Genomic DNA, 23548 nt, shown 5'->3' with positions numbered 1-23548 from the left:
ATGCAGCTATTTTTTTGTCAGTGAAAAAAATCAGGGGTTCCATTTTAATATAACATGCATCAAAAGAACAATTCAGAATTCTTAAGCAGTCTCAAATTTGAAATAAAACCTTCACTGTTTAAGAAGGCATGTTAAATGTGTGGATCTCAATTTCTCAAATTTACTTTCATTATTTTAATTGAAAGTGCAGCAAGCAAGGTAAAACTTTCTTAAGTAGGCTAACAACTTTTGTATACGCATATTTATGAGTTTAACTAAAGGAATAATATTTTTATCTCAATTAAGTGGCACACTGAAGTTCATAATAAAAACTAAGAGAAGAAAAATAATCAAAATTTTCAAAAGTTCTACAGGTAGTTTTGGTGATCTTTGCTTTTACAAAACTAAAGAGGAGATATTTTGAAGGCTCAAAGAGACACAAGCTCCAAGATTTGATTACAAATATTAAAGTAACTGTATCAACTGAATATAAGATAAGACGGGACTGTGATGCTGAGAAGAAAAGACTGAGCAATGTGCAAAGCACTGCCTGTGGTGATGGAAGAGGAAAGACAACCCAGCAAAAAGCAAAAAATAAAATACTGATTTGTAGAGCACATCATGCCCTCTAACTGGCTGTGTGCATGTGCTGGTCAAGTCGTTCTGCTGGGGACAGCTGCAGGTTCCTGAGTTCATTTAGCATAGATATTACTAATGACCACTTTTACTTTAAACCAACTAACATAGAAAAGAGGGACATGATAGCCTAGGCTTTTGCAACTGACCTCTTAAAAAAACCAAACAAACTAGACGTTGTTTGAACTCACAAAATCATGCACAATTTTTCATATCCATTCACTTTATAATATCTGTGCTTGTGCAAGAGATAGTTACCTAAAGCCAGCAAAAATCATGTGCTTTCTTGCAGAAATCAATTGCTCAAAATACAAAACTTGAAGGGCCTTCTCTCTTTCTTTACCTTTTATTCAAGTGTCCAAGTAACTGAAGCATAATATAAGTTTTTTAACTTCATGTGAAGGATACAAGATCTGAAATAATTTCAGTCAAAATGTAGAATAGTCTGACAAATGTTTGATTTAGTAAAGCAAATTTAGATGTTTTTCTTCCCCCTTTGCCTTTTTTTCCCAAAGTATGGAAATTATACTGTGTGGATTTGTGGAAATGACAATTGTGGATCACAATTATAACAATTAAAAGGAGAAAACTAGTTCTGGACTTGCAAAAGTAACCTAGGTTAAATATTCACAGGATTGGTCCCCAAGACATCTGAAGAATAAATTTGGTACCCTCAGTGGTGATTTAGAAGAAAGAAAACTGCTATAAATGTGACTGGTGTAGAGAGCAACCTAAAAGCATAATGATTTTAAATGGCAAAGTAAGTTGAGATCCCTCTGCTATTCTAAAAGGAAGGAAGGGCAGAGAGGCTTTTAAATAATCCAAATAGCAATTTTTGTTAATACAGAATAATTACAATGATCTGACCCATACTTGTGTGTTACCCTTCCATATGAGCAGCAATCAGTCAGAGCTGTAACACTCTTCAGGCCCTACTTCAAGAAGCAATTCTCAATCATGCTCATGGCTCAGTAATTTATATATTATTTCTCCACTGATGCTGGAGATAACTGACTGGACTTCATGATCTGCTTAAGACTCAGAACAAGTCAGGATCATGCTCAGTGAGCTTGGGACACTGCCATCTCTCTCCATCACACATGTGCTGTGCTGCAATATTTAACCAGGGGAACCTTTCAGCCATCTCCTGCAGCCCTTTGAGAGTTTCAAGGTGTCCCAGCTACTTCCAGTACAGCTCCTTAGTTCAGGTCTCCTTTTATTATAGAGAAGTAGCAAATACAGTGCTGTAAAGTTAGAAGTTGTAATGGGGACTGGAAGAAACCAAATTATTGTATTTGTGTATTTTTTAATAGATGGCATGGAACTAAGGAGATATTAAAAAAAATGTACCCTAACAATAGAGAGTGACCACTGATAGGATCTAACCTGCAAATGACTCCAGGAAAAAAAGACACAAAAGCCATCAGAAGGCTGGTTTGAAAACTGAGTTTGGGGAAGCAAATGGGAGAAATGACAGTAAAAATAATTATTCAATAACTACATTATTAAATTACTATTATTAGATATATTATTAAATTACTATTATTAAATAGCTACATTGTATAGTTACAGTGCAACTGTCTATTAATGGCTTTTTAAAATCAAGAAATTGCAGGAGCCATTCTCCCTCCCTTCATATTCACACATACAACTTACAACCTTGCTTTAATAAGGAAGTTTCTCTCAGTTGTCAAGAATATTCTCAAAAATATTTTTTAAATATTAAAAGTGAGATATAAATGTGATTTACCAACCTTCTTATAGTCCACAATGTTTCCTTTTCCTTGTGCCTTAAAAAGAAAGAGATTTTTTTATCAGACACTACATACTACAAACCAGAGTTGCAAGAATAAAGAATGCAATTAAATGAGCTACTACTTTGAACATTACTTACTTTCTTTAGGAATCTGATACAGAAAACCCTAAAATACAACCAAATGTGTTACCAGCTTACACAACATGGCTCTGTTTCAGATGAGAGCTGCAGATACTCAGCGTAATTTTTAGGCTTTTTTTATTATGACTTGTAGTTAAACATTTGGTGAATCCAAAATGTTTTGGTCTTAAGAAATCTTGCTGTTTGCATTAATTAATCTCTCCCATGAGATTCTGTAATAAACTCTACTTCCTATCAGCAATAACAGGATTTACTTTCTTTAAAGAGAACTCTGTATACCTACCCTGTCTTGCATGAGGCAATAGTCTAGAGCCCCCAAAAGGGCTGTTAGACCCTGTCAGAGCTGTGACCAGGCTGGAAGTGCTTTTAATTTAAGTATCAGCATCACCTTTTGAGTAAGTGAGATAAATAAATCAACCTGTAACTCCTAATATATTCAGAAAGAAATACAAACCATTTTTAAATTTCTTCTTGCCCAGATGCAAGCAAATATGCTGTCCAACTTTCTGATTTCTGTCACAGAATGATGTAGAAGATGTCTTTCTCATTCGTACTCTGACAGAACCAGATCATTAGCACTTAACCAACCTGAAAACCCTTCCCTGAGATCTGATCTGGATGTGCCATTATCACTTCATCTAACTCTAGCTCTTCTCTTTCCAGATTGAGAGAAAAATAAAAAATCTGTTTCTTTCTCTGTAGCTTCCTCAAGGGAAGACCCCAAACCTCAATTCTTCTGCAATGTGTCTCCTGAAAAGATGTAGATTAGGACCAGTACCTCTCCATGTCCTCTGTGGGGACTTCAGAGATCAGCCCAAAGGAGCAGACCAGCTGGGACAATGAGAAGAGCTGAGACCTGCACTGAAGAGGAACACTGTGTAGCAAGCATAGCTTCAAAGAGATGCTGCCAAGCTGGCCCACACTTTAAAAAATGAATTAATCTTTGTAAAGGAGGAAATATAACATAGAGAAAAGAACTGATGAGAGACTAAACAAACTGAAGATGAAGGAGAACAGTAGATAACAGAACTGATTCCTCTGAAGGATAAAGGGGATTGATCCACAAAACCCCTTTGCTTCTCTCTTTAATCTTAGGAGCCAGCTTTTCTGGAATGCATGTTAAGAAGACAGCCTGACAGCATTTGGGAGTAGCAAAACCACTGCCAATTACTGCTTCCTTATTTGTATATTCCCATCTTATTTGATTTGACAATTTTTATTCACCTGATTGGATCTTACAGCTGCTTCAAAATATATCTAGTAGTTATATTGTATATTAGAGCACCAGAAACATGTTCGTTAACAAGTGATTGCCTATATGCAGATTCACACTGCAGCAGAGAATCTGACAAGGTGTTTGAGGAAGATGCTTTTCAGCTGCAGCAATAGCAGGAAAGGTGTGCTCCATGTGCCTCCTCCTGTGCTTATTCTCATTACCAACAGCAAGAATACTTTCTCATGATCTGCTCCTGTCAAGCATTAAAGTCCATGGCTCTTGAGCTCCTCCAGGCAGCAACCTCACACAATCTGTCTCCTAAGCCTTCTTTACTACAACTGCACCATTCTTTTTTTCCTTTTTTATTCTCACAGTAGTACTTTGGCTCTCTAACTTTTTCTGAACCTCATCTCAGACACACAGATGGTTTTTTAGCCTTTTACATCAGACTTGCTCAACTGGTTAAGCTTCTGACAGGGCCTGAGTGTACTGTATGCGCTTTACCTATTAAAACCATACAAATGACATTGCATGAGAGGGGGGCTTAGGAGTGCACCCCTATGAGCACGGGCATCATGAGGAAGTGTCTGGTTTGAGAGCTTGGCCTACACTGAATGTCACATAGTGAAAGTGACTGTGGGTGATATCTCAAAGAGCATGTAGTTAGTCAAAGATAAATTTCCTCTCTAAACCAGCACAGGTCAAGAAAGGCTCCTGGACTAGGTGTTCCATATTGTAGTTGGTAGTAGTGGTAGCATAGTAAATACCATGTATAAAGTATGTGTATAATAAATAAATGTATTAAGTACAGCAGTCCTAGTAGATAGCAAATACTTTTGCATAGTGCATGTCACTTGGCACCCCCACCCTTTTCACACAGAACTGCTTCATTGTTTCCATAATGCCCATTTTTGGTACGAAAATTTAGTAAGCAGACGGCACTCCTGGAGTCCTGCAACCTCCTCTAGATTCTGCAGATGGGAAATTGTTTCAATGCTTTTATACACTGTGCTGTGGAAATGCCATTACTCTCCAACTGCAATAATCCAAATCCATTTACATTCAACTCGCATATGAGCCTTGTGTTGAGACTGTTGAGTTCCAAAAAACCTCATAATGCTTTATGAACTACTAGTCCCTAATTTCAAAGTGACAATAGGACTGCTGCATTTTAAGATCCCCCCACTCTATACCACTGTAGGACTGTAGATTCTGCATACACCTCCCAAAATCTGAAGAGGCTGAAGAGACCATGCCTCTTGCTTGCAGTATGTGAAGCACGTTAGAACACAGAACTAGGCAGAGGTTTATACTTCACATCCTGCACCTGATTCCTGCTTTCAAACCAGCAGAGAAAGGAGCCATCAGCAAGCACATCTTGAATGAATTTGCTTGCACAGAGACAGCTTCTTATTGAAGGCAGCAGCCTTTCTAACAAACTGTATAACAACAAGCATGAATTTCCAAGTGGCAGTCATCACTGTTGTTTAGACAGATAAAACATGTCCAACTGATGAGGGAACTCAACAGAATGCTTAATTTTGGCCATTTTGGTGCTTCCTCCTCCCCCTTTCCCTTCTTGCTGTCTTCTACAGTTATCTATTTATGCTTCAGCAACATCCAGGGAACTATTCATGGACTTGAATCCTGCTGTGGTACATGACAGTTACCACATAGTTATTTTATTCTTATTGTCTTCCTCATGTAAAAATTAGAGGAAAAAAATAGGTAAATAAGGGAATTAAGAACAAGAGTATCAGACAGCTAGATCTCAAAACTATTTTGTGATGGTCAGAAAGCCCAGCCCCAAAGATCTTTCCCCTTCCATTGAAAATTACTACTCCAGCATAATTTTGGCAGAAGGAAATGCATGCCTACCTTTCAACCACAGTGATGGTTGAAGTTCTCTGCTTTAAGCTGCCAGTGAAAGTAGCTTTACTAAGACATGGGACTGCACAAGCAGCGCAGAGGAAGGCACATACGCTCCACACAAATGAATCTGCCTATTACACTGATATACAAAAGTCTGACAGAGCTTGACTGTCAGGTCCCTACATTTCCCCTTGTTTAAAGTGTGGATGAGAGAAGTATTAAGCACTGCAGAGCATAGGGAAACCTCTTGTTAATTTCTAAGTTCCTGTGCAGATTCAAAGTACAGGTAGGAGGAAATAAACAAATGGCAAAACCAGGAAATTCTAAACAGTGCTTTATTTTACCTCTCTAATCTGTTTAAGCCATGCCTCCCTTCCACGGAATTCCTGATGAAGGATTGCAGGAGCAGAATTCAAACTGAAGGCCATGGTGTCACTAGAAGTTTCTTTAACAAATGGCTGCAGGTCTGAATGTAGCTGGAAAAGAAGAATACAGACACATTCAGTTCCCAGGAACAGTCTATACGTATCCACCCGCTCCTCAAATTGAGGTCCACATCCTGGTTCTACACCTACTCACCACTTCCTACTTTGACACTTGTACTCTGGTTGCACTTTTTCAAGTTTGGGGGAGGGAAAGAAAGATGTTGAAAGCCTTGCAGTGGTAGAAAGATGTGGTAAAGCGAAGCAAGAGAGTCTGCAAAGACACAGATAAAGGACAGCTTGCAGAGCTGGGCAAGGCATGGGACACAGCCAGGTAGGAGACTGTGGAGAGGCAAGAAACAGAAAAAATATAAAGGAGAGAATGATCCAGTCTTTGGTGGGAAGAAGATCAGCTTTTAATCTGTGCAGAGTACTACATTCTACTTTTGAGTACTTGAGAAAGCAGATACAGTATGACCTTTCTTCTAGCAAAGCAAATGCTACATAGCTAGGAGCTTTCCATGAAAATTATGCAATCCTTAATATACAACTATGTGTCAATGGTGGATATATTAATATTAAAGCATATACAAAATATTAAGGATATAACTGCACTTCAAGTAATTTATTGGTAGAATTGTACCTAGTAATGGCATGTAGTGGCATTCCTGTGGCAGTAAAATTGTGCTTTATAAAACCACTTCCTCCTCCTGTAGGAACTAGAAACTGCATAAATCAACTCAGCTGAAGCAGATGGGAGGTCTGTCTGCCTGTCTCTAGCTACATCTAACCTCACAAGTGAGGCAATACAGCAGAAGCAGATCTGTGTTTTCCTCTGGACTAACTCTAGCTTCAGACTCAATGTCTTCTAGTGGAGGTCAGAGACCTTGTCCAGGAAGTCCTGCTGCTGTAGAGGTGTAGGATGTTCCTGTTCAGATATGGTGACCTCCCTCCTTATCTTCCCTCTGTCCTCTATGGAATTTCCCTCCACAGCAGGTTATTCAGAGGGGATATGGCTCAGTCCATGCTGCTGCATGGGCAATTGAGCCTCACAGCACAAATCTCTGCATGGTGGCAGCCAAGACCCAACACATTATGTACAGACTGAGCAATGAGAGGCTGGAAAGCAGTGCTGCAGAAAGGGTCCTGGAGATCCTGGTTGATGACAAGTGGAACATGAGTCAGCAGTGCCCTGGCAGCCAGGAGGGCCAGTGGTGTCCTGAGGGGCATCAGGCTCAGCATGGCCAGCCAGGCAAGGGAGGGGATTGTCCTGCTCTGCTCTGCACTGGGGTGGCCTCATCTCCTGTCCTGTGAGCAGTTTTGAGCACCACAATATAAGAAAGGCATTAAATTATCAGAGTGTCCAAAGGAGGCTACAAAGACAATGAAGGGCCTTGAGGGGAAGCTGTATGAGGAGTGGCTGAGGTCACTTGGTCTGTTCAGCCTGGAGGAGACTGAGAGGAGACCTCATTGCAGTTGTCAACATCCTTGTGAGGAGAAGAGGAGCAGCAAGCACTGATCCCTTCTCTGTGGTGACCAGTGACAGGACCCAAGGGAATGGTCTGAAGTTGTGCCAGGGGAGGGTTAGGCTGGATATTAGAAAATATCAACCAGGGAGTGGTTTGCTACTAGAATAGGCTCCCCAGGGAAGTTGTCACAGCACCAAGCCTGAGAGAGTTCAGAAGTGTTTGGACAATGCTCTCAGGCACATGGTGACTCTTGGGGATGGTCCTGTGCAGGGCTGGGAGTTGGACTCGATGATCCTTGTGGATCCCTTCCAATTCAACATATTCTATTACATGTTTCCTCCTGCAACTCCTGTTAATGGGACAGTGGGTTTACGAGTAATGAAGCAGCAGAAAAGGTAAAGCTGCTGCAGAAAGATGTGCTAGAAGGAAGTTAACAGAGCCTTTAATGTAATGAGCTCCATTGCCAGGAGTGTGATTTTGGTAATTCACAAGCTCTGTTCATACCAACAGCTTCTGCAAACATCTCACTCCATACAGCAGTCAAATTTCTCAACACTCACCTGCTGGCTAAGATCTACAGCATAAGTCATGCTGTATATGACAGAGCTCACAAGCAAGCAACACATCTTACAAGCCCTTCCTTCTGTATTTAAGCTCCCAGAACAAAAGGAAAAGGTGTACCTTATGACTCATAGACATATGCTTCCCATACTGGAATGCCATGTCCTGGATCTCAGCGCTGTGCTTTGCTAGCTCCATTGCAGCCTGGCAGCTCTTGGCCAGCAAGGCACTGTGCCTGAGGAAAACCTGCTCCTTCCACCTAGATATGCCAATGTCATCTGTGAGGCTGTTCTCCTGAAAATGAAACAAAGGCTAACATGAAAACACCAAAAACTGCACGTGTCAGCTCACAGAAGTTAATAGTGTGGCACGTGTGAGTTCTGTGTAGTACATAACAAAACAAACCAAACTCTGGGTGCCATGTGCCAAATAAATTCTTTTAGGGATGAATAGAGGAAAATATCAGAATAAATATATTGGCAGTTTCAAACAAAAACCTTTTCCATTTTCCTGTCAAAAGGCAATGAAAAACATGTGGAACTGTCAAGGTTCAATATAAATATATATTTTTTTTAATTACTGTATCATCACACTGAACATTAACAGCAAACTATAGCCCTCATGAGGGACTGGGGAGGAAAAAAACCCACAACCAAAATTCCAAAACAAAACCAAAAAGCAACTCCTCCCCCCACCCAGAGTACATCTGCACTTCAGCCCCCTCCCAGTTACCAAGAACCAACAATCCCAAACAAACTTGAGAAGTCCCTACAATTTTTCCTTTGTAGTCAGGAAAAAAACTAATTGTAACAGGTGTTGAAAATTCTTATAGACTGCAGTGGAAAAATGAAGGGCTGTGAGAGAGGACTTATACCTCTTCTGCTTCCATATTAAGGGTGAGGAGCAACTGAAAGTATTAAAAAAATAACTAAAGTTGCAATTTAGAAGTGTCGAGGATTAATTATCAGGGGCTGATAGAGGCACGTCAGTTATGCCTCTACTGAACTTTACCACCTTGACTATAAGGTCAGAGATGCTCAACCTGTCTAAAAATCTTTTGTATCCAACATATTTATTTGGATAACTTTCCACAGTGTTTTAATTAACACAAATCAAATACTTTCTCCCAAAATCCAAATTCAGTTGCCACTCCTTTGACTCATAAGGTGTTAATATGCTACTAATTCATTCATGTCTTCAAAGCTAGACACTACTTTAATCTGTCTCACGTACTGACATGCCTTTAGGTACTCTCTAAGAAGGAAGGCGTGGGGGGGGAACCCCAAAACCAGAAAAGATCACAGCTGTTTTGCTTAGAAAAAATAAAATCTGTAATGAGAAGCTACAGAAAAAAAAAATTAAAGCACAAAAATGTTCAAAATTTTGTAATTTCTCAGTTCAGCTGAATCTGTAACGTACACTAAGCCGAAAGATATTCTTCAACAGAGTAATATAAAAACCACTCTTATACAACAAACCTTTTCCCTCAAAGTGATGTCAATTAAATTACTTAGAAATGAGCAAGAAGTAATTCTGTGTGACCCTATAGTTTTCTAGCAAGGTATTATCTGTCATGAAATCAGTAACAAATGAAATAGAATCCATCCATTCAGCTCTAATTTTCCTCCCTTATGGATATCACCCAGAAGTGCTGTGTTACAAGGGAGAGGATAATTTGAGACTAATGGAAAAAGTAGGAGAATTCTGCAATGCCAAGTAACACAGAGCTGTATCAAAATGCCTTTGCTTTCAGACATACTATTAAGTTATACAAGGAAAGTGAAGAACAGCGAAACCACATGTTTGCTATTATGCATATGACAACTTACAAAGTCAAACCTCAACTTTCCTCTGTTTCTGTATTTTTGTTTTAATATTTTAAATCAGCCCAGAGCATGTGCAAATTCCCATGACTGGCAAAATGTCAAAATGAGCATTTAATTCAAGTAGTTTCCCATATATCAAGTCTCTTTTTTTCCATTTAGATATAGGTCAATTTATTTTAAATTTAAAATCAGGAGCTGTTGGAAGACGAAACACAATCTTTTCCTTAACAACCAATCTGCTCAGTGAAAAAACAGTACTTACTAAAATTCACTGGATGATACTGAAAATTTGCAGTGATTTTTATAATTGTTTGTTTTACGTCAAATAAGAAAAAAATACTCTAGAAAGGTATCCTGAAACAATTTTGAAGTTAAAAAATATTTCAGAAGACCCATAAATTGAAAAGGATTGCTTTCTGTAGCCTTTGAGCAGCAAGAGAAGTGCAAACATTATCCAATATCAACTGAAGGAACTGAAGAAGCTTAAGCAGTCATTGCAACTCAATGTACACAAGAAAATTAATTCTATGATTTGTTACAAAATAATATTCCTAAACAAGTTTCAATTTCCTTAACAGGATTGAAAATTATGGCAGAAAAAGTTACTGTCTACTACATTAACATTATGTAAAAGCTTCAAGCACCTAAAATGAGCATCTAACTTCAAAAAACCTACAAGAATTGAACACATATTTGAAGATTGAAATCTTAAAAACATAAGTATTGTAAATCTCTGGGCTACAAGAAACAAGCCAGTCGTAAAAAGGTATTATGTCCATATGGATATGCTTCAGTAACTTGCATGCCTGAACATAGCTGATTTTAATTAAAGATTTTCTTATGACCACAGACCCCTAAAGCTTTTGCTGCTTAAGACAGAGGCAGACACATCCTTTCTTCAGCAAAATTTTCCGAAAATGACATTTTTTCCCAAGCTTAACTCTCATGTTATACATAAAGTGTCTGCCAACCACACCACATTCTTACAAGGGTATGTAGGACAATAGCTAAACACTATTTTAAAAACATCAAGGGAAAACCCAAACTACTTCTAGATTGCAAAGCTGTAAAATCTGATATCACAATGGCTCTTACTACTTCTAGAGAAATTTTCCCTGCTTTATAAGCTTTGTTTTGTTTTGTCAGCAGCAGGTATAGAAGTGAACATTAGCTGGCCCAGAAGACTCCTAAGACTTTCTTATAAAAACCTCTCTAAAGTCAAATGAATTCTAGTTGTAGGTGACAGTGCTCAGGTATTAACAAATGCCTGTGGAGTGACCTCATTCATAAATTCTGTCACCAAGAAATGGGTGCAGATCACAAGCACCCCTGATGCTGTCAGGGGGGCAGGAAGTGGAGGATGAAGACAGCTGAAACCCCCACCATCACTGGAAGAAAACAGCCATCTCCAGAGACAGTTTGCACAATGTCAGCATGAGTGCACAGGGAAATATCCAAATACAGCTCTGTCAATCATCACTTCCAATGGGAAATGAAGAACAGCTGAGGGCGCTCCCATTTTTCTATTGGCAAGGTCAGCTACTGCTTTGTTAGAAACTGTCTAGTTGAGAATCTATTTTATTAAACTACTTCCATGATTTAAACTGTGTTTAAAACAATCACCTCAGGAAACAAAAAACTCCTAGAAAATTTAACTGGGACTAAAATACATGATCACAACCAACAAGAAGGGCAGCTCTCAGTGACAGCACCAAGGATCCCCAGTACAAAAGCAACACTTACAATAACACAGTTTGATTTATCTCACCAAAGAAGATTTTTATATGAGGCTCAGCTGAAAACGTACTACAGAAATATGAATGAAAAACATGTCTTAAAAGTGCACAAACCCATTTGAAAAACCAAGAAGGAGCAGAAGTCAGAGACTCTAAACTTCAGCTATAGTTTGTAACACAGCCCATCATTTATTTCCATACCATGGCAGCTCTTTCTTAACCATCTGCTGCTGCACAAAATGATCCAAATGTCTGAATCATCTATATCAAACATTAATTCAGTTCTCAATGGGCAAATAATCCACAGAAACACATAGAAATAATTTTACATTGCATATTCAAAGTTTAAAATTAAGTAGTTCAAGAACTTCTATTTCACATAAATAAAATCCAGTGCAACCATGAATCACTCTACCAGCAGCAAGACCCTGTAAAACATTTCACACATGGTTCACATGAGCTTTCAGCAGATGTATTCATGCTTGCTGAACATGACAGGGCATGTTTTATTGGTCTATTAATACCTGTCTTCATTGCCTTTGGAGGAACAAGGGTGTCTGCAAATGGGTCAATAAAGCAAGCTACTGACTACTTTTATCATGACACTGTAAAAAAACAACACCTGGTTTTCAAAGAAAAGTTTGTAAACTTATCATAAAGATAAATATCTCTTCACATCTGTTACTTTTAAATCTCTCTGGAAAAACTTAGTATTTAAAAGAACAAAAGCAGTAAATAAGTAACATTGGCCTTCTTTCTAGCTATGCTCTTTTTCTCCCAAACACATTTTCCTATTCTTTTCACAGATGCTCTTTACTCAAATTCCATATTTTATGCTTTTCTTTAGTCTTGCAACAAAAACATTTGTTTAAAAAAAGTGAAAGCTCTGGCTCTGCAGCCCCGTTAAAAGGTGGTTTACATAACTCAAAATACATTTGATTTACTTCCTATAGTAAAATAATAAACAAATCCATTACTTGTAGCACAGACTCATAGCAGACAGTTGATGGACATGTGCAGTACTCAAAACATTACTCTTCAAAGCAGGGCCAGGAACCAAATATCAAAGAAGAGTTGGCAGAGCACACTGCATTTAGCCCATCCTTTTCCAGAAAATAAACTAACTTTCATTAAAAACCCTACTGTGGTCTAAAATAAATACCTGTTAATTCACTGTTTGATACAAGTACTTGCTACTAAGGCCTTTATTTTTTAAACTTGTTTAACATATTAGGTATGCACAACTTTCACAAAATTGCATCAAAAATTCCTAACAGTGGAACATGTTGGGAATGGTCCTGTCTAAGATAATAGCCCCATGTTGACACTATAATGAGCTTTGCTAATGCACATTTATCATCAGCTACATATTCTGACAATAAGAAAAAAATCCCCAAAACCCAACCAAGTTATTTCTCCTCAAAGTCCCCCATGCTTTAAGATTACAAGAGCATTCTGGAAGATTAAGCACAAGAGCCAACACAATGAAGTCCCTCTCTTGATTCTGCTGTTTGACCTTGAGCTTCCTTGTATCTCTTACACCTGTCAAGTGAATTGACAGGAATATTAAAGTAACCCCCCCTCAGTATTTGTTAAATGATCTGGAATATTAAAACAGAGTGGCTTTATAGATATGACAACATTCTCTGAGTTAACAAACATTTTAGAAACCTTCAGCCTCCTCAAAGCTGGAAACAGAGACTCAGAGCACTGGGGGTTTTTTGTTAAAAATAGATAACCACAATCACAACTGAAGACCAGACTAGACAATTTTCAACTTTGCACTCACTAAGGCAAAATTTTTACTCCCAAATTAGACCCAGATTTAGGGAAGGCAAATGGGAACTGGGAAGAACGTCCTTCACTTGCAGAATTTTGGGCTGAGCAAGGATATTGCAGAAAACTGCAATAGTTTATCATATCATCCCTTTTAGCTCCAGGTTATAGTCCAACATATGAGCTTAATATTGTTAATGCAATATCTTGAACCACAGCAGCTGTTTGTTACTTTGAACATGAGTGACAAGCCTTAACCTTCAGGATGTGTCAAAGCCTACACTTCATAGTTTGTATTGTCACTTCAAATAACCATAAAAAGTTAAATATTTGCTTTTTCTTTCCTGGTTTTACACAGATCTAATGATTTACCTATGCAGAAAAGATAAAGCATGATCAAACAAAATATACTAAAATGGGACAGCTGTAGGATTGCACGTGGCTGTGCAGAGGAAAAACAGTGGTAATGGAGCTGTCAAATAATTATATCCATTATATGTATTCAGGAGTAAACCAGGTCAGTCTTGTTAGGTCAAATAATTCTTTGAACTTTCCTACTGGGTTATCCAAATGAAGAAGACTGAAACTTTTTTTTTTTTTTTTTGTAAACATGAACTTAGGGTCTCAGAAAAGAAAGGTTAACTTTGCAGAGATATTTTTGTCTACCATTCAGGTAGACATTCAGCAAAGTTCAAAACAACTTGGTGCTAAGTTAATTTATTTTATGGTACTAAAGAGCTTTAAAACAACTGCATTAAGGACATTTAACATATGAAATACAGTTTTCTTGCCTCAGGGAAAAAAAAAAAAACAAGGTAAGAAGACATCCTTCTGCTTTTCCAAATTTAGGAAATTCCCAGCAATGAAAATACCACTACAAGCATCCCTCTGCTCTATTCCTAAAAAGAAAAAGAAGTTTGACATTAGAGATTTAGTTGTGGAGCAGATTAAAGCATTTGTCTTACCTCTGGGAAATGCAGTTCATAATTTTGTTTCAATCAAATTGCAATTAGGGAAGGAGGGAAGATGCACAAAGGACACAAATAATAAGACAGACTAACAACTGAACTAGTCTGTTTGCCAGTCTTTGCTAGAGAAACGTTCAGAACGTGAATGGGACACTGCCTCAGCAGAACAGGGCGAGGAAAGCAGCAGGGATATGTCTCAGCATAACATGGAACTAAATTTCTCAGAGAACTAGACAGAAAAAATTAAAGCAGATGCCACAACTTGCTGTAGGTCTCATCAGAAGGCACACACTACCCATTATAAAGGCTGAACTTCAGGCACTGTCATGTAAGTGTCTCTATTACACCACCACACTAATTGTGTTTTGAGTTAACTGGGTTCCCCTTAGGAAGGGTACAGTGTACTTGCAACTCTCCTTAGACAGAAATAGTCACTGAAACAAAATAAGTCTTTGCTATTTGTAACTGGGCCAAGGCAGGGTAAATGTCATGCAGCTGCACTTAGTTTATCTCACACTTCCCCTTGCAATCCACACATGTGGAGGACTTCAGTAAGGCAACAGAAAATAGAAAAAGAATGATTAAGGAAGAAAAGATAAGGATTTTCTGCAGTGGCAGGAACCCAAATGAGTCCACAACATTTCTCACTTACAGAGAGGCCATGGTTTCAAGAAAATGCAGTTTCATTGCTGAGATGAACCTGTAGAGCTTTACTTCTACACATGAAAAAGTTGAAGTAGATGAGTGTTTTCTAAATATACCTAAAATCTACTTGTGTTTAGAAACCTGCTGGAATATGGAAAACAACATTTCAACTATTCTTGGCAAAAATCTCAAAGATGTCATCTATTTTAACATATAACCCTGAGCATGGTCCTTGGGAGCAACACTGAAGGCTGAGGTCAGTTTATACACAGGGTAAATACAGCAGGTGCAGAAGCACCACCAAGTTCCCAGCGCTGCCCTCCTGCCATGCCTCCACCCAGGATCCACTCCTGAGAGGTGCCAAAGGACATGCCAGGCATGCCATCCTTTCCATGCATCCCAGGAGCTGTGGGCACCTCCTGAGTGTGCCATTACTGCTGTCCTGCTGGAGGCTCTCACTCAGCTCGGCAGCGTGATCATTCCCTTCCCTGGCTTCAGTCAAAATGAGATACACCTCAGCAAAGTTTGTTTTAGTGACATGGCTTTGCTGCTGCAGAACAGGAGAGACAGAGAGTGTCCAGGGGAGCAGCACCCTCCAGAACACAGAGCTGTTGTGCAGTGGCACTCTCCACCTGCCCACTGTGGTTTGCTTGGGGCAGAGGCATCAGGGCAGGCATCCGCTGCAGCAGCAGCCCATGAGAACAGCATTTCACCATGCTATCAATTTTGATACATATGACAACACAGCAATAGTAAACTAGCGCTGCAATTTCAGTACACAACACCTGCTGAACCATAGGATTCCGGTCTCCAAGGCACGTGAGACGACACCACTAGAAGTGAATCTATCTACCTCAGCGGACTGCAAGATCGATACTCACATATATACAGTGCTCATCAGTGACTGAAAACTTGCTATGATAAAACCTGTAGACGTCATGGCAACTTTAAATTATTGATTTTATTGCATGTGCTAAGACATGCAATAAAATGAAAAAATTTTAAAAATCTCTAGTTTGAAAGTAAATGAAAAAATGAAAATTAAAAAAACTCTTTGCTCTAACATGCAAGCCTACTCAAGAATGGTCTCTAGAAATTCCCTTAAATATTCTAGTAAAGATAAAAATACCTACATCTGATTTGACCAATTTTCATTACTGTGCCTGCTGAACAATAACACAGAATATCTGCAATTGCCTTTGACGAAATACAATATTATTTGTTGCGAAATGCTGGCAGCTATTATCTTGGCCCATGCTGACATCAGAAAATACGTGCACAGTGACTTCTGATGGAGAAGAACACAGAACCACGCTCCTACCACTCCAGGACAAAACTCAGAAGAAAGGACATGTCATAAATTCAGGAAGAAGCATTGTGTAAACCTCTTTGGGCTTGGAAACAACAGGTTTGATATGAAAATATTAATGATGTAGACAACATTGTAATGAATACCTCTAACAGAACCTTGGCTAGGAACCTCTGGAAGCATTTGGAAAGCCTGCAGTAAGATGTGCCTAGAGCTCCTGGTAATGACACGTGACAGTATTCTATTAAGCACTCACAAAAACAAAATAATTCCTCCTTGAGCACTTCCAGAAACATCTATCAGAGCTTACAGGTGTCATAATGATGCTACTGCTGAAACACACCAGGACTAACAACTCTTGTACTTTCTCCCTCCTTTTAAACAGGTGAGAAAGTCATTGTATTTACAGTAGTCACACATTAATATCACTAAATGCCTAGGGTACATAAATCTAGTGAAATTCTTACCTCAGATGATTTTGAGTTTTCATAATATATCCCTTGAACTAAGTCACCAATAGCACTTGAAATGAGTTCCACAACCTGTAAAAGAAAAGGAGAAAAAGCCTTACATCTTTAATCATCACCAAATTGACTAACAAAGCTACTGCCAGATTTCCAGAGAGATAAACCACGAAGAAAGCTAATTGTGAAAGACTTCAGGATTTACTGAGATATATTCTGTGATATGTCTCTGCTAAAACCTCTACTACAGTAACTCTTCTATCAAAGTTTTAAGTTAATATAAATGAAAAACAAGACTTGTTTTTCCTACAGTGTGAACTATAGAGTGTATTCTCACAAGGACGTTCACAGAACTAATAAATCCCAGTTCATGAATATGAGACAGTACCTCATCTGGGCTTTGTTTTGTTTTGTTTTTTTCGTGCCAAGTAAATACTTCACAATACCTCTCCTTGGGAGCTGTTAAAATTCTAATCTTCATGGCTAATACAGAAAAGTCAGAATCCATAGAAAGGTAACCTTTCAAATGTGATCATTTGGTATTCAGGTGCCATGGGAATGCACTGTGGATGTATTTAGTGCATGGCCTGAGGCTCAGCTGTACCACATACACTGAAAGTCTGCAACATGGGAATGTTTAAATCAGATTTATCAATCTGTATTATCTTCAGGGTTCAGGCTTTTTATTTTATTCAAGCGAAGCCTAAAAATCTGAACTTGATCCAGAATGTAAAACAAGTAGTCCACGGTCTCCCTGGAACTACTGTAAAATTTTAAGTTGTGCACATGAACTGTCTTAATTGGAACAAAATACTCAGATTTATTGTAAAATTAAATGCAGGCATTTCAAATAAGCACACCTTAAGGCTACCTCTGGTAGCTCACAAAGTTTTAATTTCTTGAATGTTTAATTTCCTATGCATATGACTCTATATCTGATTCCACTTTTTGCTTCCTAAAATTCAATGTAGTTCTTATTGAATTAAAAGATTTAGTTTCAATTTTTATCATTCTTGTAACTGAAGACAAGAAGTCAAATGATAAAAGCCCTAACAGAAAGATATTCTAACATTTAGGCATGCTTTATTTGATAATAAAACCACATTTGTATGCTAGTTTTGAGTACTAGGAGAAAGGTTGTGTTTTCTTTCTTTTAAACACTGGTTCATATACATATTCATATACACAGAGCAAGCGCTAACTTTAGAAATGGTGCTGATTAAAAGTCATGTTTTTTCATGCAATGCATATGGGTTAATTTGCAAGACCTACAAAAACAGCCTGAAAAAAAAGAAATCACATTGCCCTTTAGGAAACTAGACACCGAAGAAATATTGTAGCAATATGAGCTTTGAAGGAACTGAAAGGACAATGATCCGACAGTGTTACCAGATGTGTTGAGTTATTTAAGGGGGGGTACAGAGAAAATGAGGGGCTCTTTTTTTTTTTTTAACAACAACCCTCACGCCCCCCCCCCTTTTTTTTAAGGTATCAGATAAGCCTTATTCCCAAATCCAGGAGGACTGAGTATCGCCAATAGGTCTATGAAAGTCTGTAACTAAATGCCCAGGATCAGATTGTATTACAGTTTATACAAGCAACATCCCCAGATTCTTCTGATGGCTAGGACACATAATACAGATCAATCACTCACTCAAAAATGTTATGGTTTGTGAAATGGTCTGAGCTCAGAGACCTACACTGGTAATACGAAGAGGAATTTACAAAGACACAGAGTCCTACTCTAAATGTCAAAGTGATAGTATGAACTATTAACAATGCAGCTGGCTCTGGATAACTAGACCTTTTACTCTCATGCCTGAAACTCTAGACTGAGCAGGACCCTGTTTTGGGGTTTCTTTTTTCCACCTCTCCTCCCTCTTTTTAGTGCAACTCTACTCTCCAAGGCAATTTTAACTGGCTTAACACAAGCTTGGTGAAATATTTGTGAACAATTGTATCTCTTCCTCTAAGAGTTTATAAAACATCTCAGGAGAATGACATAACAACTATTTAGAAGAATCTTTATTATGTTAAATACCATTTAGTCACATATTGAACATTATATGTGAGTGAGAATTTAGTATTAATATTACCCCTCTTATTTCCAAATATATATAAAAATACTTTTCAGGTAATGTGAGGCTATACAGATCACTACCAGGAATGAAATTCCAGTTTCAAGAGCACAGTGGGATGCTTGCATGAGGCTCTGTTACCTCACCAACCCTTAATCTGATCTATGAAAAGTATCTCCTGCTTAACATCAGTGGCCTGGGGTCCTGAGCACTGGGGAAAGAAACAAGAAACGAGGAAACCAGGCAATTTTCCTCTGCATCCCAAAATGACAGAGGAAGAAAAATTATTACAGATTCAGTAGTATTCATGAAATGATACAGTGTCTAGCTCTTATGCAGCACTTTTCATCAGAAAATTTGAAAGCAATCAACATCTCCTGTTAAATTTATTCCCTACTGTTTTATGTAAGGGGAAAATGGCAACAGTGAACTGATTTTCCAGAAAATCATGCAGTCTGCCAGCATAAGAGCAGCAAAAACTATCCAAGCTGTCTTATTCTCATTGCTGCCTTTCTGCCTGACCAGTGCTGACATTTCTGAGATGCAAGTCTGAGGAGAGAGGAAGTTAGATGAAAAATGAAATGCTCTCAACTGCTTCTCTTCTCATTTGACAGTTGAGCTCCATTTTAAAAAGGTTCAGAGATGAGGGAAGAGAAGAAAGAATTGCCAGAATTAGTGCTTGAAAACAGCAAATCCAAAAGATACCAAAGGCAGCCTATTCATAATCTCTCTTCCCACTGTGTTCCACTCCTCAACAGGTTTTTGAGAAGCCTGGTTCCTCGGGATGAGCAGGAGCAACCACACATTGAGAGAAAACAAACTTCCATTGTATTTTTATTTTCTACTCTGCATCAGCATCTTCCAAAGTGCTGTTTTCTGCTCCTCCAGTATCCCCATGACTGGGTATTGCCCAGGGGATGACCCATTACTTGCAGGTGACAAATGCACATGCAAGTGATTCCACACCCTTTAAACACACTTTGCAATAGTTCTGAAATGTCTTTTTTTTTTTTTTCCTGAGGTGGAATTACTTCAACACTTTTTGTAGGGATGTGATCTCTTCTGCTTTTAAAAAGTCAACACAAAGGCCATCAGTTTAGGATGAATACAGGGAAAAGAGATGGATTGTTAAAGCTAAAATCTCTCCTACTATTTAGGCAGACTAAGTGGATAACATGGTGTAAATTCTGGACGAAACCATTTGATTGCTCATTCCACAGCAATGTAGAACACATGCTCTGACCTCTCCAATTCATTCAAATATAAAATAGTCCAAAAGACTATGCTGTGTTTCAGTCCCAGAAGAGTTCTATAGGGTTAAAGAGCAGAAATTTGGTGAAATTTAATTTACCTTTTTCTGGTGCCCTAACTTGTTTATCAAAAAGGCACAGCTTTAGCCCTTCAAGACTCTTTAATTTTACTTTGAATCTAATTACTCAAGCTCAAAATTTCTATCTATTACTTGAAGAAGTAAATTTACTCAGGAAATCCAATCAATGACTTAATGAATGTCCTCCTTCATTCTCCTGAAATCAGAATTTTGTGTATTTTCCTGAGGACTTATGCATAAGAGTTCAGAATTCCCAAAGCATCACACATGGTGTCACATGGGGCACATGGTCACTGTTGCAGGTACAGCAGCCCAGTTCATGACTGCAGTTGACTGTCAAGGGAGATTCAATTCTGTCTAGAGAAAAAGAGGTGTATTTTAATGGAAGTGAAACTCTGTGCTAGAAGGAATGCAGGGAAACCACAGAACACATTTTGGTACAATACTTTCTCCAGAGTTGAAAGACATGATTCAGACCCTATCAAGCACAGTAAAAAGAATGGATTTCGAGCCCCACTCATCCTTCACAAGGTTTTTAAACAACCTGGATGAAAAGACAATATTGGTGCCATCAATTCAGCAATGCAAGCACTTTGCTCTCTTAACTTATCTACAAAATACTTTGTTTAAAGTTTACTGCAACATAATACAAAACTTAGGGGTTTTTCCCTGGTTTTCCTTCTGGTTTACAAAAGGAATGAATCTGAGCTCCATTCAAAGAATGGTCATTTTATTTTAAATTCAGCTGAAATGGAACTGATTACACTATTTCAGAGTAGCAATGTGGTGTCTCTCCAGACTCTACTGGATATTTTCAATGGAAACATCACAGAAAGGATGAAGCTCTTGTGGGAAGACAGGAAGCAGCACTAGGAAGAAAAGAGCAATGGATATAACTTTGTTCTTCATCCCTCACAATTTCTATTTGACAAACTTTCACAGCTTTGCCAAATTCCTTCCGAGAAGGACCACAAGTAATTCCTTCCATCCTTATGTTGAAACAATATCCTTTCCTCACACATCTGCTATTGGCAGATCCTAATCCTGATGCTGATGCATAGATTTGAAAATGTAGCAGGACTTCTCCACAGAAATAAAGAAAATGAGATAGTCAGGAACCATTAAATACACAAATAAAAATTCCTTCAGCTTGCACTTCCCTCCCCAAAGAAGCACTAGTTTGAGAAATACTCCAACACTCAAAAATTCCACAGAAACTAACCCAAAACCATTGCAACACTAGGATGCTAAAGCCAAAACTCAGCAAAGAGAGCTGATTTTGGATTTTGATTGTTCAATAATGCCTTTAAAAAAAGTGGGGGGAGGGGGGAGTGAAAACTCTAAGGAGTTCCAAGAACAGTGAAATTCAATTTTCTTTCCTGGCAATCTCCTCAAACACCATTAGTCATACAGGTAATCAAACGTGCCAGCCTAGAGAATGGGTTTTTTTAATCTAATGTTTATTGAATCCTATTGGATTTATTGTTTGAAATCATCTTGAGCTTTACTGTCTTTTGGATCTGGCTCTCTCTTCTTAGTGAACACACAAAAAGGACAGTGATTTGCCTTTCAAGCATTAAGTGGTCTTGGAAAACAGAGTTATGGCTTTCTTCATTCTGTTAATGATGAATTAGTAGCAAACTACAATATAACAATACAGTGTAAACATATCATCCAACCCTACTACTTGTTAAAAAGGTGCTTCTAAGACGTTACAAATAATCAGCAGCTGTCAATTTGAAAACTGCCAATATTGTTAAATATCTACCTTAAGGTCAGTCTGCCTTAGGGATTTTCACCAGTGTTAAGTTACCCTTTTTATGCTGATGCAGCACTATCTACAGAATTGGATTTCATCAGTGTAAAGACTTTTAGTGTATAATTCAGTCATTTTCCTTAAGGACAACATAACCAACAGAAGAAATATAATTTTCCTTGTCTACTTCCACATGATACCTTACACAGTTTCTTAATACCTTTGCAGATCCACAGCAGCAGATCCTTGCACTGAAGTGCTGAACAACTGTTGCTGAGTGGCCCAGGTTAGAGAAATACCTGATTGCTGATGGGTAATTTAATTACAATTTTGTTCTATATAAAACAGTGAACAAAGAAGGCATAATGACTACAGGGTTCTGTAGATATAAACACGTCCCCATCCATAAGTGGTGCAGGAAAGCATGGTTATAAAATGCTGCTCCCAGTCACGCTGCTGCAGACCACCATTAAACTGGGATATGTTCACAGAGGAACTGAGGATTAAAGTGAATAACACAAATTGTACCTGCAAGTAGCATCTACTATTTCAAACAGTCTGTACCTGAATAAACGTGAATCAGAAGTAAGTCCATTTAGCATCTGACAGAGGGAATCAACTTAATGAAGCTGCAGATGTTTGTTAAACTAACAAATCAACAACCTCCTTTACCTGGGATAGCAGCAATCAGACTCTAGACTCCAAGTGAAATGCTGTTGAATTTCAAAACACTGATATTAACAAGCAGATACAGTCCATTGAGAAATTCAATATTCTTGCTAGCCAACAGAAGTCAAATACATCAGCATTTAGATTAAAATTACAATTAACTCATTTATATTACTGCTAAAATTTTATGCATTTTACCATATTATTACACTGAAACCACTCCAGATGTTACAGCACTTTTACAAAAAATGCTGCCACAGAAAGGTTCATTTTAAAGACAAGCTTTACAGCAGTGAAAAAAGAAGGGAAGATATATAATCTATTGCCCTACTTACATGGTGCATCGATTTTAGCCTCTCCTGCAGTACAATGGGTATAAACACCTGATGAGAAGGAATGCAGAAGAGGGAACCAAATTCTCCTCAACAGTGCCCACTGACAGGATGAGGCAACAGGCACAAATGAAAACATGAAATGCAACCTGGATACAGGAAAACAGGCTATTGTGAGGGCATCCAACAATGGATGCCCAAAGGGGTTGCAAAGTCTCCATTTTGGGAGATATTTAAAGTCTGTCTGGACATAGTCCTGGGCAACTGTCTCTAGCTGACCCTGCTTGAATGAGGGCTTTGGACTGCACAGACTCCAGAGATCCCTGTCAACCTCAACCATTCTCTGACACCAGCAGCTTCTGGAGGAGGACCACAGCTGATTTTACATATTTACATCTGCAGCACCAACAACAACTTTCCTCACCTTTGAAATAATACAGTCAAGGTTACACAGCTGTATTTGACAAATACACTCTTAGGTAAGAGTTAGGTTTACTGATTGTACTAGGAGTAGATTTCCCTATTATAAATAGCTACATTCTTGGGAGACTAAGAAAGCCTATGCAGACTAGTCTCAGACTCTTATTACTATTGCTAACAGCCTTCA

At 38.4% G+C, this 23548-nt stretch overlaps 1 protein-coding gene across 2 annotated transcripts in view; it reads right to left on the bottom strand.

The window, feature by feature from the left end:
* PDSS2 (decaprenyl diphosphate synthase subunit 2) overlaps window positions 1-23548 on the bottom strand; it is a 110834-nt gene that overhangs the window by 8850 nt on the left and 78436 nt on the right. The window contains exons 4-7 of one of the 2 annotated variants that reach the window (XM_059468972.1): window positions 16780-16854; window positions 8173-8346; window positions 5945-6076; window positions 2370-2405 (exon numbers count right to left, since the gene is read on the bottom strand). In XM_059468972.1, coding sequence (XP_059324955.1) covers window positions 2370-2405; window positions 5945-6076; window positions 8173-8346; window positions 16780-16854 — 417 coding nt within the window. The remainder of the gene's footprint in view (window positions 1-2369; window positions 2406-5944; window positions 6077-8172; window positions 8347-16779; window positions 16855-23548) is intronic. The other variant, XM_059468973.1, reaches the window with a different exon arrangement.

The sequence above is a fragment of the Ammospiza nelsoni genome, chromosome 3 (genome assembly GCF_027579445.1).
Source record: "Ammospiza nelsoni isolate bAmmNel1 chromosome 3, bAmmNel1.pri, whole genome shotgun sequence".
NCBI lineage: Eukaryota > Metazoa > Chordata > Aves > Passeriformes > Passerellidae > Ammospiza > Ammospiza nelsoni.
Note: the sequence above shows the minus strand (reverse complement) of the source record. Positions and strands in the feature narration are given on the sequence as shown.